Genomic DNA, 16,962 nt, shown 5'->3' on the forward strand with positions numbered 1-16,962 from the left:
ACTTTTATCTGTTGTGTTTTCTGATCAGAACCCAACACCTAGAACAGTCCTTAAGACCTGGCAGGCCTGTGGCATACATGGAAGAGATGCAACATCACTTCTGGCTGCTTTGATTGACTCATTTCCTGGCTCTTCTGTTTCCCAAAACTTTAAACTTGACAAAAACAGGGTTCAGAGATTTGGTTGTGAGGTCACTAATTTATTTTATTACTTTTTTGGAAACTGAACAGAAGCCAGCTCTTGCAACACTGAAAAAAAGAAGTAATTATTGAAGCAAGGGGGAAAAAATAGCACTCGGGGAAGCTTCTGGTCAAAGATCACCATGACAGCAGCCAGCTGTTTCTGTTCTAGGAAGGAACACGCCCTTACTGGGTAAAAGCCTCCATCAGCCTAACTTTGGTACAAATTGGATGACATTGTATATGCTCTACATTGTATGCTTTCAACACTCATTTTACAGTCTTGTAAGATACCGCCAAGCCAGAAATGTCAATGAAACAAAGACTGGATGTTACAGACCCATCGGACCTCCCATCTTTCCTTGCAAAGGAGATGGATTATGGATTTTAAGAAAGAATACTCAAAAATGGAGTTCAGTTATTTGTTAAGTACTAATGCTGGTATCTTAATTGTGACAAAGTATTGTAATGTAAGACAACAGGAGACACTGGATGGGGGCTAGATAGCAACTCTCTGCACTACCTTTGCAACTTTCCTATAATTCTAAAATAATTACAAACCAAGAAAGTTTATTTAAAAATGGAGAAAAATAAAGTAGATTGTTCAAAATCTTACAACAAATACTTAGAAGATGAAATATGAGTAATTCCCCCCCTCTTGTTTGTATATTTTGTTCATGCTTTCAACACTGTTTTACTATTATAATTGAGACAAGTATAATACACATTATCAACAAAAATAACTTTTGTATTTCTATAATCTAAAACACATACATTTCTAATAACTTTTAAATTCCCTACTGAATAACAAGAGTTAAAATATAAAGGTTACCTGATTTTATTAATAAACTGAGCTCAGTGGAAATCCATTTGAAAGAACCCATTCTCTTGATGGCTCTTGGTATGGTTATCTCTACATTTTTTAAGTGGATGGAATAGTTAGATGAGAACTGAACTACAGGGATCATGATGATTCCATTTGTGAAGAAATTTTAACATGTAATGTTTCAAAGCCAGATCACTTTAGTTATTAATTTTATTTGGGAATATCTCCAAATACACTTATGGGCTGAAAAGTGAACTTTTGGCTAATGCATGCCATTTGGCAATTCTTTGATCCTGGATTTCCCCACATTTCTGTTTGTTAGATTACAATCAGAAATTATCTTATGAAACACAGAAACTTAATAAGACTTCCATTTGAAACACAACACAATTAAGACAAACAAAACCGGAGCCAAATACCCAAAGTGTATAACTAAGCAAGGGCAGCATTTACCCTTGAGAGGACTGGAAGAATGTCAAGTGGGCACGTGGGCTGAGGCTGATGTCGTCCCTTCATCTACTGCTATTCGTTTTGTGAATACTCACCAAGCTGTCTCCTTAAGATACGTGCCCTTTTCCGCACGTAAATAATACTTCAATTAAAACCAAAACATTAAAGAAAACCCGAAATCCATGAAATTAGAGTTAGATTGCTGAATATGTGAGTTTATCTCTGACTCTTCAGCGAACCCAGATTGTGCCTCTACCTGGTGAACCAAGAAGGTCTGGGACAAGGGGCCCCTGAACTCTCCCTGCAACTCTAGCCTTGCAAGCAACCTCATCCTTTGGCAAATTAGCTGCTTTCAATGTCAAGTTAAAAAATTGCATAAGATGGCCTCTGATCTAAACCTGAGAAATGAAGAAATATGGGAAAATCACTCCCTCTTCAAATGATGCCAAGTCATTGCATCTTACCTCATAGTAAGCCCCAAATCAATCAGCAAATATTCATAGAACACCTACTGTGTGGAAGTATCACAATGAATGTGCCAAAGAAAGAGGACCTGGACCACAGAAGCCTCTACTCTTAGGTTGTACAGACAGGACACATACAAACCTCCCCTGGGTGCTATGTAATCCCAGGTGTGCTACATACTGAGGATGTGGTATGTTCTACCCCAACACCCTGGAGTTTATTTACAAACTGAACAAGCACACAATAAAACTGAAGTGCTGCTGAAATTTAGATTGGATTTACAGAGAAATAAAAATGGGCAACGTCCTGGGGTGTTATTTAGCAATAGTTAGTTCTGAACCTATTTGACATAGTTATAAAATGATGGCACACTGATATTGAGGAGTATATGTAGAAAGCAGACTACTCTTTAAAAAAATCTGAAACAATATTATAATTCTGTTAAGTACAAGTCCAGTAAGGGTGTTGATGTGGCTCAAAACTATCCATGAGATTGAATGCTACAATATTTGTTGAAAATTCTGTATATTTTAAAACAGTTTAATAAGCTATTTAAAAATCCCAGAACTCCAAAATCACAACAAAACCTTTTTAATAATTAACTATGAAAGAACAGTAAAACCTAAGAAAATTCTATCTAATTGGGAAATTTAAGATTTGTTATTTAATAAAAAGATATTAAGCATTATTGGTTATATAAATTAAACAGTGAACAAATTCATTTTCATCTTCAGAGTTACAATTTGCATAAAATTCCAACAGAAACTGTCAATGGTTCTATAATGCATATAGAAAATGAATAAATAAGAACAAGAATGGACAGTTTGAAAGTAACAGGGACAACCTAAAGTTTTTGAGGCTTACTTAATAAAATCAGGACAAGGGGTGCCTGGGTGGCTCAGTCGGTTAAGTGTCCAACTTGTGGTTTTGACTCAGGTCATGACCTCGGGGTCCTGGGATTGAGCTCCACATCTGGCTTCCTGCTCAGTGGGGTATCTGCCTTTCCCTCTGCCTCTGCCACTGCCTTCAGCTCATAGTCTCTCTCTCTCTCAAATAAATAAACAAATATCTTAAAAAAAAAATCAGAACTAGAATAGAAACAAACAAAAACAAAGAAAGTTGCATAGATTCAAATTATACAGAATTTTCTCAACTCCAAAGAAAGGACATTACCAAACAGAGAAAGAAAGAAAGAAAGAAGAAAGAAAGAAAGAAAGAAAGAAAGAAAGAAAGAAAGAAAGAAAGAAAGAAAGAAAGGAGTCAAGGAGTTCCAGACAACCCTCTTGGTTACATACACATTACTCTTGTAGTACTAAGCAAATTACATTTTCCCTGCACAGAAGGATGGCATCTAAAATGACATTCAAGCCAGTTTCACCAATGAGGAATAGCAGATATGACCTGTAACTGAGGTCCTCCTCTTCAAGGAGAGGAGATCTCCTCTCAGATCTATGGACGTTATGAGTGTTAGTGTGTATATATATGGGGGGTACTATTTATTGCATATATATGTTATCTATACATATTTGATATATTTATATACATACTATATATACCTATACTAATATATATATATAATGTATATATACATACATATATACTATATAAAAGGTCTATATATATACTATATATATACTATATAAAAGGTCTATGAAAATCTCAGGCAAATTATGATTATGAAAATAGCAGTTATATCTGGGCTGTGGAAACTGGGTAAATTTTTATTCACTTGATACAATTTTTTGTTACTTTCCAAACTTTCTAAAAATTACAAATTTATTTAGAGAAAATTTTTAATCAGTATATGATTTTTGGATGCCATAGAATCACAAATTTGTAAAATTTTGCACATAGGAGGAAAATTTAAATATAATAGAGGGTATTTATGGAAGTGGGACTCTGGGAGTTAATTAATTTCTTATTCAATGTCGTTTCTTCTTAAACCTGCTATAATGAGCCCTTTGCAGCTCTTTTGCAATGGTAAAGTTAAGGATTATTCATAAACCTAATGTGCAGAGACTGGAGGATACTAGCACGGAGGTTGAAGAAGATTGAAACATTCTGACTCTATGAGATATTAAAGCTCATTATATTACAAAATACTTAACATATTTTATTTAATACAGATAAAAAGAATAATAAATCAATGAAAATGTCTCAAAATAGATTCAACTATATGTGAGAAACTTAATACAACACAGTAAGCTTTCCAATGCAAACAAGTTAAAAAGAATCATCTAATAAATTTAGTTGAGATATTAGGAATAATTTAGAAGGAAAAAAATTAAAGAAGAAAGGGTAAGTTAAAGCTAGTAGACATGATCTACCAAATGAATGCCAGGAGGATTAAGGAGTTAAATAACAGCAAACTAAAACACAAAGTTGTAAACAAGTCAAAGTGGTAGAGAATAGAATAGGCTATGTAAGAAATTATGAAGAAATACATTTTTAGCTTTAACGTATGACAGAGATCAGAAGGAAAAGTTTATCATATTACATACACAGATGTAAAATCTCTGTACACATTTTAAATAAGCAAGATATTGGGAAGATATTTACAGCAAAATTTTGATAAACAGAATGTTTAATATAGTTCATTCAAATCACAAAGAATTAGGACAAATGAGGGAAGTTATAAATAAAAATTAGCAGAAGATAAAATTAGAAGTTATGTAAATACGCAGAAATTCTTATTTGTAAGCAAATAACAAATTACATTTGAGATACTGTTTACAACTACCAAGCTAGCCAACATAAATTTTAAAAGATAAAACACTAAGAATGTGGAGAACTTGTACAGTGCATTTCTGACTACAATACATTTATAATTCATTTTGGAAGCAACATGGCAAAAGGGAGTAAGGGTGATAAAGATGTTTATCCTCTTTATTTCTGATATTCTTTCTTTGGAACATGTAATTCATCAGAAATAAGAGGGTGGCCCAGGTGGTGCAGCGGTTTAGCGCCGCCTTCGGCCCAGGATGTGATCCTGGAGTTCCAGGATCGAGTCCCACGTGGAGCCTGCTTCTCCCTCTGACTGTGTCTCTGCCTCTCTCTCTCTCTCTGTGTGTGTGTCTCTCATGAATAAATAAGTAAAATCTTAAAAAAAAAAAAAAAAGAAAAAAGAAAAAAGAAATCTGCACAAAAGTTTTGGAAATGGTCATGTTAAATAACTGTGTGACAGGAAACTAACATGGATGTGTGAGAATAACTTAGTAGTAGGGAAAATGCTTATTGCATAATGATAAGTGAACACAAAAATAAATCCATAGTATATATGCTGTATTTTTTCAGTTAGGTAGGAAATACATATGATAAAATTGCAAAGTATGAAAATAATTCATGTGTTAAAGTATAGTAAAAGTACTCACATTTCCTAGTTTATATATATTTAAACCCAACTGTTTCTGATACTTGACACAAAGCATATGTAGAAAATTATGGTTTTAAGGAAGAGGTAAGAATTTTCTTTCCATGAATAAGGCAGTTAGTGAATACATTTCCAGCCAAAGCACCTAATGTGTGTGAGTGTGTGTGTGTGGTCTGACGGAAGAACACCTAGTCTCTAAGTCATGTGCTTCCCTCCACAAGTACAAATACATATGTACAGAACTACACCTGTTCTGCTCACCTCAAGGCCAACGTGAGGACTTAAGGAAATGGTAGCCGTGACAATAACTATCCCAGCATGCGCCAAGCAGGCCCATGCTGTTTGCTCAAAACGTGTTCTTTCAAAAAAAGGAAAGAGAAAGAAGAAAAGAAAAGAAAAGAAAAGAAAAGAAGAAAAAGAAAAGAAAAGAAAAGAAAAGAAAAGAAAAGAAAAGAAAAGAAAAGGAATGATACCAGGGATTGTTTAAGTTGTGATATTATTGAATGAATGTAATGCTCTTTTTCATCGTTGAAATGCAGGAACTAGAATCAAACATTTGGGGAAGCTCTGCCCAATCCAAGGTTTCTGGAATCTCTAAGACTGTGGAATAAGTGGGACAGAAAGAAAGGCAGCAATCATGAAAGAACTCTTCCTGGAAAAGTTCCTGGAAAAGCATTAAAGAAAAGCTTTAAAATCTGTGTGTATACGCATGCATGCGTGCGTGTGTGCATGTGTGTGTGTGTAAAATGAACTTTTTTAGAACTACAGCAATAAACAAATCACAAACACACACCTGCTCCCAACAGGAGCTTCACTGGGCTGCATGGCACACAAGGTGCCCTCAGGAAGTGTTTACCTTTACCTGACTGTCCATGACTCAGGTAGACAGAACCTATACTGACCTGAAGCGCTTTCCTGCTGGAGTGATGGACACTGTTTCCAACACAGGCACGATCTATTGGAGGAAGACTCTGGGCTCTTTCTCATCCTTTATGCTGCCAGGACAGCAGGGCCCTCACTATGCTCATTGGAGGACAAAACGTGGCGTGCAGGCTCATCAATGTGCCAATGCACAGGCTGTGCCCTAAAGCCACATCTGGTGTAAATGCACCTCTCACAGTCTTTGAGTACTGATCAATCAACTCTCGGGACCTCAAAGCAGAGGCCAGCCTCCACACCTGTGGATGCCAGGCTCCCTGGCTCCCAAATGCTTCTGCACCCAAAACTTACCTGTTTCTTCCGGCCCCTGAATGGCACGCTTGTTTCTGCTGCTTTGGCTGGAGTTGCCTTCTCCTGCAGCGGATGGTGCCAAGATTCCCTAAGGAGAGAAAAACCCCAAGTTATTGCAAAGATATCTGAGGTGTGGGGGGCAGTGGTGCGGGGCAAACCTGGGGCCGCAGCTGCTGCAAACTCACGTTCAGAGCTGAGGTGACAGCTGGGGTCTCCCGCATGGCTGCCCTGGGGGCCCTGGCTCTGGCCTGCGGAGGGCCTGGCAGCCGCTCAGGCTCAGCGTGCTGTTCCCGCAGCTCCGCCCGGAGGCTCCCCAGCTCCGCTTGCAAGGCAGCCGCCCTGTGGAAAGACACCACGGAGAGGCAGCAGGCCGTCAGGGCCAGTAGCAGGGTCACGGCCAGCAGCGTTCCATCTTTGGAGCATGGGACAGAGGGGCTTTCCTTCAGGGGGAGGATGGAGACACACTCCTTCAGTTTCATTTCTTCTCCCCTCTCAAGGCAAGGAGAAAGGCGTGACTGCTGGCCTTCTGTGCAGCCATCCATGGCACTCCCGCAACTTTGAAGGTTTGGACCTTTCGAGTAAGTGAGCGCAGGGACCGGATCATTTCCTGTGAGCTGTGCTTGCTCATGTCCTACACGGACTACATGGCCTGGCCCCGTGGTCGCCCTCAGGAGAGCTCTCCTGAGCTTCCCTCCGTCTGCCTGGCCGCATCGCGGGGCCCCCCCGGTATGATAGGTCTTCCTGGCACTGGCCCTTCTATTCGATTGCCCAATCATTTCCTCATTTCACTTTCAGTTTTTGTAAGAATTTTAATCGCATCTAAGACACACACACACACACACACACACAAACGGGCCTCGTGCATCCATTGGTATGACAGGACATGGGGTTTGGGCTGGTACACTTGGGACAGCTGGACAGGTACCGGAGGAGCCGCCGGTGGCAGGACGGGAGCCACTCTGCTCGGGGCCACATGGCTTCGGAGGGCAGGGGAAAACACACTGACGTTCCTGCTGCTGTAATAAAAATAATTAATGCGAAGGTCAGATAAGCTAAGTACTAGCACTGAACTGTACTCAGCTGGAGAATGATTTATGAACAGTTTCAGAGTAGGAAATAAAACGAGATTTCCTCAGGGGAGGCACAGACATCCACTGGGGAATATTCTTTTTATTATTATCTTAGCAATGAGATAAAAAGAATGTGACTAAATTTGGGGGATGTAGTTAGATTACACATGAGGGCTTCTTTATATGCAGGGGATGCATTTTGAAGGGAAACATGTGTACTGCGTTCCTTCTGGGACTCACTGCCCGGCAGGCAGCCACCCACAGGACGGCCAAGCTGGGAAGCACTCCCACTAAGCTCCAAGTGTCCGCTCAGGCCGACAGCATCTGGGAAAACTGGCCTTATCTCCAGCTCCAAGTGCCTCAGTCCAGCCCACCATGAACTAAGTGCTCTTTCCCTAAAGCAGCTAATCTACTGGTCCTTATTAGGTTGACCCTGCCCCAATCTACTGTGTCTGTGAACAACCTGATTCAGCCCAGAGTCATGGTAGTTCCAAATCATGGCTGCTGGATGTGGTCTTGCCGCCAAGACACGTCTTGATGGCTAGCTCCTGAGTACTTCCTGGGGTCTGGCTGCTCGGCTCCTAGGACCTGCATGTTGTGTCAGGAGCTCACACTTCAACAAATGCTACTGAGCAATTGCCAAGGCCTGGCTGGGCCTGAGTCCTCCATGTGCCACGACTGGAGCGCTAGCTCTGTCTCACATGATGTCCCTATGCCAGCTTCAAAAGGAAAGTCACAGAAATAACGTAAGTGAGGGTAGGAGCTCCAGAGCCAGGGTGTGAATCCTCACTCTCCTTGGTCAAAACACATGGTGTGTCTGGGATTCGGTTTTCTGTCTGTGAAATGGGATGGTAAGGGTCCTTGGGAACTGTAACAGGGCTTATAGGAACCAGGACAAACTAGATTTAATATGCTTCCATTTCTCATCCATTTTCACTCATGACATGAACTATTTTTCTTTATTACAAATGGCACCATCACAGACGTCTTCGTGCGGGTCTCCTTGGAATGTCTGCAGGGATTTCCCCGGGAGACACCTGCTAGGGTGTCAGCACATCTTCACCTCTGTCAGGAGTCACAGAGCAGCCTCCCTGAGGAGTTCCTGCTTCCTCCCCGGCTCACGAGGGGTGACGTCACCAGACACTAATTTTTACCTACTAGGTTCCTTTATGTCTGTGAGTTCTAAGACCTTGTTAAATGACTTTTACAGAACTTGAAAAAAAAGATAACACCTCTAAAAAGTTCTTTTGAAGATTACCTTGGCCGCCCAAAGCAGCTGTTCTCCGATCTCTCAGGTGAGTGCGTGAGCAGACTCCTTTGTGTCAGATGTCACGTAACACACGTCTTCTGTCATAGTTCTTGCTTCCAGGCCAATCAGGGGGACATACACTAGAGAAAAAGAAAAAAAGAAAAGAAAAGAAAAGAAAAGAAAAGAAAAGAAAAGAAAAGAAAAGAAAAGAAAAGAAAAGAAAAGGAAAGGAAAAGAAAAGAAAAGAGAAAGAAAGAAAAAAAGAAAGAGAAAGAAAGAAAGAAAGAAAGAAAGGAAAGAAAGAAAGAAAGAAAGAAAGAAAGAAAGAAAGAAAGAGAAAGAAAGAAAGAAAGAAAGAAAGAAAGAAAGAAAGAAAGAAAGAAAGAAAGAAAGAAAGAAAGAAAAGGAAAGAAAAGAAAGAATCAGTTTGGGGATTATACTAAACCCTTCTGACTGAAAGTAAGGGAAGCTCACTCAGGTTTATGTGTGTGTGTTAATATTACCCAAAGACATATGGAATAAAAGAATTTGAGGCAGTGCTAGAAATTCATCGCTCTGTGCTTTTACTCAGGACACTTGTAGCCACCGCTTCTTTCTGTGAGTTGACTTTCTTCCACTTTTGGTGGGACACTCTTGTCCATATGCTGCTGTAAAAATTGCAGAGAGGGGGAATAGTTCGATTGCGTTAGAGAATTAGTTCTGCCTTCATTGCTCTTTTGGATAGACACCTTCATGGCCGACTGTCTTCAGAGAGTACCACTGACCAGCCTATGTGTAGGTCAGTTTAAAACAAGTGTCTCATCTTGGATCAAGTGGTGGGCAGCCCTAAGCATAGAGAGGGCTGGTGCTTCTTCCACAGAAGGCGGCAGGCCGGTGGCTTCCCCTGACCCAGATGTGAGGCTCACGGCTACTGCCATGTGCACATCCTTCACAGTGATCACACGACCAAATTTCTCTGAAGACAAGTGGAAACCAAGCAGCATTCATGTGCTCCTGAATTTCTTATTAGAGGAACAAAAGGAAGTTACTACTCCATAAATCAAGGATCTGTTTCCTGCTGAGGAAATGTCTTGACAATAATTTAACTGAAATTCTGTTAAACAAATAGCTTGCCACTCATTGAATAACACCCCACACCACAAGTTTATTCAGGGAAGGAAGCTACCATACCTGAGCCGCAGAGTGCTCTCTGCCAGGATGCAGCTACTTCTTACCTACTTTTTTTTCCTCACCTGAAATAGAAAATATTCCCGTGTATCACAGCTACACCACTTGTAATAAATGAATCCGTATTGCTTGTCCCATCCACTCAGGACTGGGCAGATAGGAACATGTAAGAGTATAGGTGAAAAGAATTTAAGTTATGAGTTTATCCAAGGGTGTGAACCAGAGAATAAAATATTAAAAAAAAAACGTAATTAGGAACTTCTGGCTTAATAGTATTATGAACATTTAGCGCCTTTAGGAAACCTCTCTTAGACCTCTTCTTTGAGGATAAATTATCTTTATTGAGGATGTGGACCTCTCAACTACGTGAACAAGAGCTCTTCTAGATATGTGGATGTAGCTACAATGGATCTCGGTAAAACTGGCTTCCTAAAGAGCTCAAAACGTGGTAAACATCTGGATACAAATAATTATTACATTTGAGAAACAATCATGTTGTTTTCTTTTGGAAATATATATGCAGTCAGTGAAACTGATTTGTAAGGCTAAATGCTAATCACCTGGTAACTGTGAAGTAATGATGTATTTTTCTGGTCATTTTGTGTACAAAAAAATAATCTGGGCAATGCTGATTCCTATTTCTCAATAGTTACACTAAAAAGAGGAGCATGTGCATTTACTGGAGCTTAATTTGTGTCACTCTTGGGAAAAACATCCACTTTTGTTAATGATTTAGTTTCATTTGCAAATATGTCTTTAGTTTGTTGGGGCGCTGCTTTCAGACGTAATGCTGTTGAACAACAGTGTTTAAATGTGTGCTTTCAATAAATTTCTGTCGACCTCAATACTATTTTCAATGATAGTGCAGTTTAGTTTGCTCTTCTTTCCCCTTGTAACACCAACATGAATAAAATTTTAATTAGTATTAAGGTGGGTATGTGTCAGTCAATGCCATCATCTACCTATTCCATATACATGAATGAATCTGTCCATGCCACATATAAGACCACAGAATACACACTCACACCTAGGGACACTTGAATAAAAACTGGTCATATTCAACCCATCTCGAAAACACTTAGAGAAACGATAGAGTAATTGTTTCAATCGAGTAGAAGTAGAGTAATGAATCTCTGTAAGATTTCATGCAAGAAGTCTTACCCTCTGCCTCTAAAAATTATTAAGGCAGAACTTGCAAACATTTAAAATAATTTATTTGAAATTTTGTTCAATAAAAGTCAGAAGTAAAGTGATGGAGGTGGAGTGCCCAGGTCAGACATGTATGTCTGCATGCCTAAGGTTGCTTCACCATCTAAACAGACTCTTTTCTGCCCAAAATCTAGAAACTGATTTTTTTTCCTACCTTCAGCACCACTTTATTATTTTTTTTTAACTTAAATTCAAGGGGCACTTGGTGGCACAATTGGTTACGTGTCCAACTCTTGATTTCGGCTCAGGTCATGATCTCAGGGTTGTGAGATCAAACCACATATCAGACTTCTCTCTGGGCATGGAGCCTGCTTAAAAGTCTCTTTCTCTCTCTCTACCTCTGCCCCTCCCCCAGCCCCTGCCTATATGTGCACTCTTTCTCTCTCTCTCTCTCTCATAAACTAATGCAAGTTAGTTCACATATAATGTACTGGTTTCAGGAGTAGATTTCAGTGACTTATCACTTACATATAACACCCAGTGCACATCCCAAGTGCCCTCCTTAATGCCCATCACCCAGTTACCCCATCTCCCTGCCCACCTCCCCTCTAGCAACCCTCAGTTTGTCTCCTATTGTTAAGACTCTCTTATGGTTTGCTTCCCTCTCTGTTTTTATCTTATTTTATTTTTCTTCCCCTTCCCCTATGTTCATCTGTTTTATTTCTTAAACTGCACATATTTATTTCTTAAATTGCACATATGAGTGAAATCATATGGTATTTGTCTTTCTCTGACTGATTTATTTTGCTCAGCATAATACCCTCTAGTTCCTTCCACATCATTGCAAATGGCAATAGTTCATTCTTTTTCATGGCTGAGTAATCCATTTATGTATGTATATATGTATGTGTATATATATGTGTGTGTGTGTGTGTGTGTGTATCCCCTGCATCTGCTTTTTTTAAATTAATTAATTTATTTATGATAGACAGAGAGAGAGAGAGAGAGGCAGAGACACGGAAGGAGGGAGAAGCAGGCTCCATGCCGGGAGCCCGACGTGGGACTCAATCCCAGGACTCCAGGATCGCGCCCTGGGCCAAAGGCAGGCGCTAACCGCCGAGCCACCCAGGGATTCCACCCCCTGCATCTTCTTTATCCATTCATCAGTCGATGGACATTTGGGTGTCGCCCATAATCTGGTTACTGTGGACAGTGCTGCTACCAACATTGGGGTGCATGTGCCCCCTTGAATCAGCATTTTTTGGGTGGAATCAGCATCCTTATATCCTTTGGAAAAACACCTAATAGTACAATTGCTGGGTTGTAGGGTAGAAACTGATTTTGTTTAGGTGTCTGTCTTTGTGGGATGCTGACCAGTTGCACTTTAAATCCTAATTACTGAACTGCAAGCCTGGTGATTCCATACACATTGTCTTTGGTTGCTCAGCATGGACCAAGTGGCGAGGTTCCTCACAACCAGGTGTGCGGGGGGCTCATGAGAGAGAGTTCATCATCTTTCAGGAGAAACAGAAGGAACTCCTGCTCTGGCACACGTCGTCACAGGACAACCTGGAAGTGTGTTAGCTGGCCTGACTGCCAGGCTGCGGGTAGGAGCACAGAGTCAGGAAGAGACCTGGGTCTCTCACCACACTGCTGAGCTGCTGAAGTAATCAATCTTCCTGTTCCCTATTCAGGGATTTTCTATATTAAGTCATAGATTTTCCTTATTCTTTCAGCCGGTTTGCTACATGATTAAATGCGGAGGCTCCTGGGGCATCCTTAACAAATTCTGTTCGCTTGAGGATATTTATAGGTCTGCAATTACAGACTCTTTGTGCTGAATGGGTTTGAATGTTCGTTCAGATTTTTTCCACACGTCCACATTTTAAAAACCACAATATAAAGAGAAAAGGTCGGTAGCCACAGCTGGGAAAGCTAGATGCATTCACTAAGAGTCTTCTTTCCAGTTTTACTTTTTTTTTTTTTTTTTTTATAACGTCAGTTATTTCGTTGTGTAGGGATCTTCAAAAGGTAACATGATGACCAGTGCTGCCATGTGCAGACGGGCATAATGGATGGGTCTTCTCTGGAAGGAACCAGACCCCACTCGGTCACCTCCCTCGACAGGGAGGACAGGAAACCAGCACTGTGGGTGTCTGCATGGGAAGGGAATCACCTCGCACAACCCAAGGGGATCCCGGGGTGTTCCTGGGGAAGCAGTGTGGATCTGTCCTTCTGTGATTCCTACCAGCTCCCAGGGGGAGCCTAACTGCAGGGGGGGCCAGAGGCAGCTGGACGGTGGGTAGTTTTGGAAGACTGTGAGAATAAACCATTTGGTGGGAAGTCCAAAGGTGCCATGAAACTCTGAGCCTTTTCCTATCAAAAAAGTTCTCTATTTCCTTGCCCCCTGAGTCTGAAATGAGCTTGTGAGTTGCTCTGACCAGCAGAGTATGGGAGATGCAACCGAGTTCCAATTTATACTCTCTTGGGCTGTTTTCCTGAGACCACCATGTAAGAAAGTTACTGAGAAGCACCCCAGGGTCCCAGGGTAAGAAAGCCAGTCTATCCACTGTGGGATAGGAAGACACGGGAGTGTTCCCAGCCAAGAGCCAGCATCTAGTGGCCAACATGTGAGGGAGGCCATCTTGAGCTTTGCAGATCTCGTGGCTGCCAGGGACAGGCAACTAAGATAATGAGGTAGGTGGGACCAGGAGATGCATCAACCAGAAAGCCACAGAATCACAAAAATGATCAATCATCACTGTTAGAATCCACAAAATCAGGGTGGTTTGTCACTTAGCAATAGAAAACTGAAATATCACATTCGCTGATTATAGTTTAATAAAAATCATTTAAAAAGCTCACCAAAGAGTTACTTGAAAATGTAAAACTGCAATCACAGATAAAATCTGAATCAAAGATGTTTGCAAAACTGAAGTCAGAATTGGAAAATGATGAAAAAAGGGAACAATGTATATTAAAATGGCAATGCTAACGAGATCAGAGCTCTAAAAACAAAGCTATCGTCAAAACCCAAGAATATTCTGAAGAAATCATAAGAGGAATAAAATAAGCCAAAACAATCCACGAAGTTAATAATTATAAAGAAAATTAATAAAGGTAATCAGCATTGATGGTTAGTTTTTAATTGTGTATTTCTAGTTGGAATGTCAGAACTCTTTCAAAAGTGCAAAATAAAAAAGTTGTTTTGGAAACGACTCTGGCAATACCTAGTAACACTGAAAACACAAACGAACTTGGTTGGATGCAACGGTCCTGCCACTAAGAACTTATCCATGGGAGGCGGAAACAATAGAAAAGGACATATAGACATTATCTCAAAGAGAATTAAATCTTGTTATGTTTAGTCCTCTATTGGCAACAGGCAACTTCTTTGGTGTGTTTTCCCACTACTCAAAACATAAGGCTAAATAAAAGACCCTCTTGTTCTCAAACTGTTTCATTACCAAAATGATGGTCCAACTAATTTATATGATAATTTGTAAAAGTTGTGTTAGATAATTGTGTGGAGTCATAAAACTTATATGTTAGTAAAAATTCATCAACCTTATTGTTGATTACTTCTGAATTTTCTGCATTTAAAATGAACTGACTTTTGTCTATTTATCTTAAAAACAGGTTTCTTTGTTCCACCACTAGTGTAAAAAAAGAGGGTGATTTCCAGAATTTTAACCAAAAGCATAATCTGTTATCTCACGGCTTCAGCTGTTTACATATTTTAAACTGAATAATGGGCTTCTAATAGCTTCAAAAATTAAACACAATCCAGACTCATGTTGGTATTTCCACACTTAGGAGAAGCAATCATGATGCAGCCTAAAATTCCTGCAAAATTCTCATTGTCACTTATCAACCAGCAGTTCTCGTGATACTTAACCAAGAATGACAAGTAAATCTGCTAGTGACTATTAAAATCTTCCACCAGGCGGCCTGGGTGGCTCAGCGGTTTAGCGCCGCCTTCAGCCCAGGGTGTGATCCTGGAGACCCGGGATCGAGTCCCACATCGGGCTCCCTGTGTGGAGCCTGCTTCTCCCTCTGCCTGTGTCTCTGACTCTCTCTCTCTCTCTCTCTCTCTCTCTCTCCCCCTCTGTATCTCTCATGAATAAATAAATAAAATTAAAAAAAATTAAAATCCTCCATCATTTCAGGATGCCTGGCTGGATCAGCTGGTAGAGTGTGGACTCTTGATCATGGGGTGGTAAGTTGGAGCCCCCTGTTGAGGGTAGAGATTACTTAATAAGTTTTTAAAAAATCCTTTACCATTTCAGAACACTAACCTTAAATCATTAACTATAGATGGTTTTTCACTTTTTATAAAATTGCATTAAAATACAAATAACATAAAATTTACCACCTGACCCTTTATAAAGGCACTCTTTGATTTCTCTTTAACATAGTTGATTTTTAAATTTATCATTTTCACCCCAACTCAGACAAGGAAACCTATTTCACTTTGGGAAACTTCTGCACGTCTTGGGTTTTGCATCACAAAGAAAACTTACACATCATCTCAGGCTCCAGAAGGTGGCAAAGTGTGTGCAACACCCCATTCGGTATAGAGAAAGGTATTTTGGTTCCCACAACTGTCCTTTGCCTATAACGCCTCTCTGGCCCTAGATTGTTTTTTATGGTGTTAAAAAACCTACAAAATAAAACTTACCATCTCTCACTGTTGTGCAACCACTGCCACCAACCATCTCCAAAACTTTTTCATCTTGCAAAACTGAACCTCTATTCTCGTTAAACTAACAACTACTCTGCCCCATACCTGATAACCATCATTCTTCATTTGGTCTCTATGATGTTGACTATTCTAGATACTCAGATAAGTGGAACCATATAGTATTTGTCTTTTTGTGACTAGCTTATTTCACTGAGCATAGTATCCTCATGGTTCACCCATGTTATGGCTTATATCAGAATCTCCTTCCTTTTCAAGGCCAGATAATATTTAATTGTGGGTATGTATGTCTATGATTAATGTGTGTGTCCCTGTTCACTCTGTTGATGGCCCGAACAAAGCTACTTATTCCAAATAAGAGGGAATTGCACCTGCTTGACTGCAGGGCTGGGATATAGGTCTTTTCCTGTCTTCAGACTTGAACTGAAATGGGCTCTTCTGGGGTCTGGAGTCTGCTAACTTTCAGACTGGAACTGTCAGCATCAGCTCTCCGGGTTCTTAGGCCTTTGGATTTGCATTAGAATATATGCATTAGTATTATAACATGTGCATATATACACTTACTCTGTTGTTTCTGGGAAGAACTCTGTCTAATGCAATACATTTTGTTTATCCACTCATCCATCAGTGAGGGATGATCAACTTGGATTGCTTCCACATTTGAACTATTGAATACTGCTAGAATGTTCTTGTGTAAATAGTTCTTGGAGGTCCCATTTTCAATTCCTTTGGATATATATACACAGAAGTAGAATTGCTGAATCAGATGGTATCTCTATTTTTAATCTTTTGAAGAACCTCCATACTGTTTTCCACAGTGGCTGCACCAGTTTTCATTCCCACCAACAGTGCAAAGTGGTTCCAATTCCCCCACATCCCTGCCAACAAGTGCTACTTCCTATTTCTTGATAGTCGCCATCCTAATGGATGTGAACTGATATGTCATTGTCGTTTTGATTTCCATTTCCCTGATTAGTGAAGAGCCATGGACAACGTTAAAGCTCTTTAAAAAATTACCTTAGAAAAAAGCACACGTTAACTTGTTTGCACTATGAAATAAAGCTACAGATAGACACATAGTTCTTGCTTGCTGATTGGCAAATTT

At 40.1% G+C, this 16,962-nt stretch overlaps 1 protein-coding gene across 3 annotated transcripts in view; it reads right to left on the reverse strand.

Moving 5' to 3' along the window:
- Window positions 1-16,962, reverse strand: part of TNFSF13B (TNF superfamily member 13b) — a 79,031-nt gene that overhangs the window by 25,004 nt on the left and 37,065 nt on the right. For 2 of the 3 annotated variants that reach the window (XM_077854978.1, XM_077854979.1), the window contains exons 2-4: window positions 8,849-8,979; window positions 6,706-7,536; window positions 6,521-6,608 (exon numbers count right to left, since the gene is read on the reverse strand). In XM_077854978.1, coding sequence (XP_077711104.1) covers window positions 6,521-6,608; window positions 6,706-7,296 — 679 coding nt within the window. In that variant the 5' untranslated portion in view covers window positions 7,297-7,536; window positions 8,849-8,979. Of the gene's footprint in view, window positions 1-6,520; window positions 6,609-6,705; window positions 7,537-8,848; window positions 8,980-16,962 lie in introns of those variants that run through there. The other variant, XM_077854980.1, reaches the window with a different exon arrangement.

Source organism: Canis aureus, chromosome 17 (genome assembly GCF_053574225.1).
Source record: "Canis aureus isolate CA01 chromosome 17, VMU_Caureus_v.1.0, whole genome shotgun sequence".
Lineage (NCBI taxonomy): Eukaryota > Metazoa > Chordata > Mammalia > Carnivora > Canidae > Canis > Canis aureus.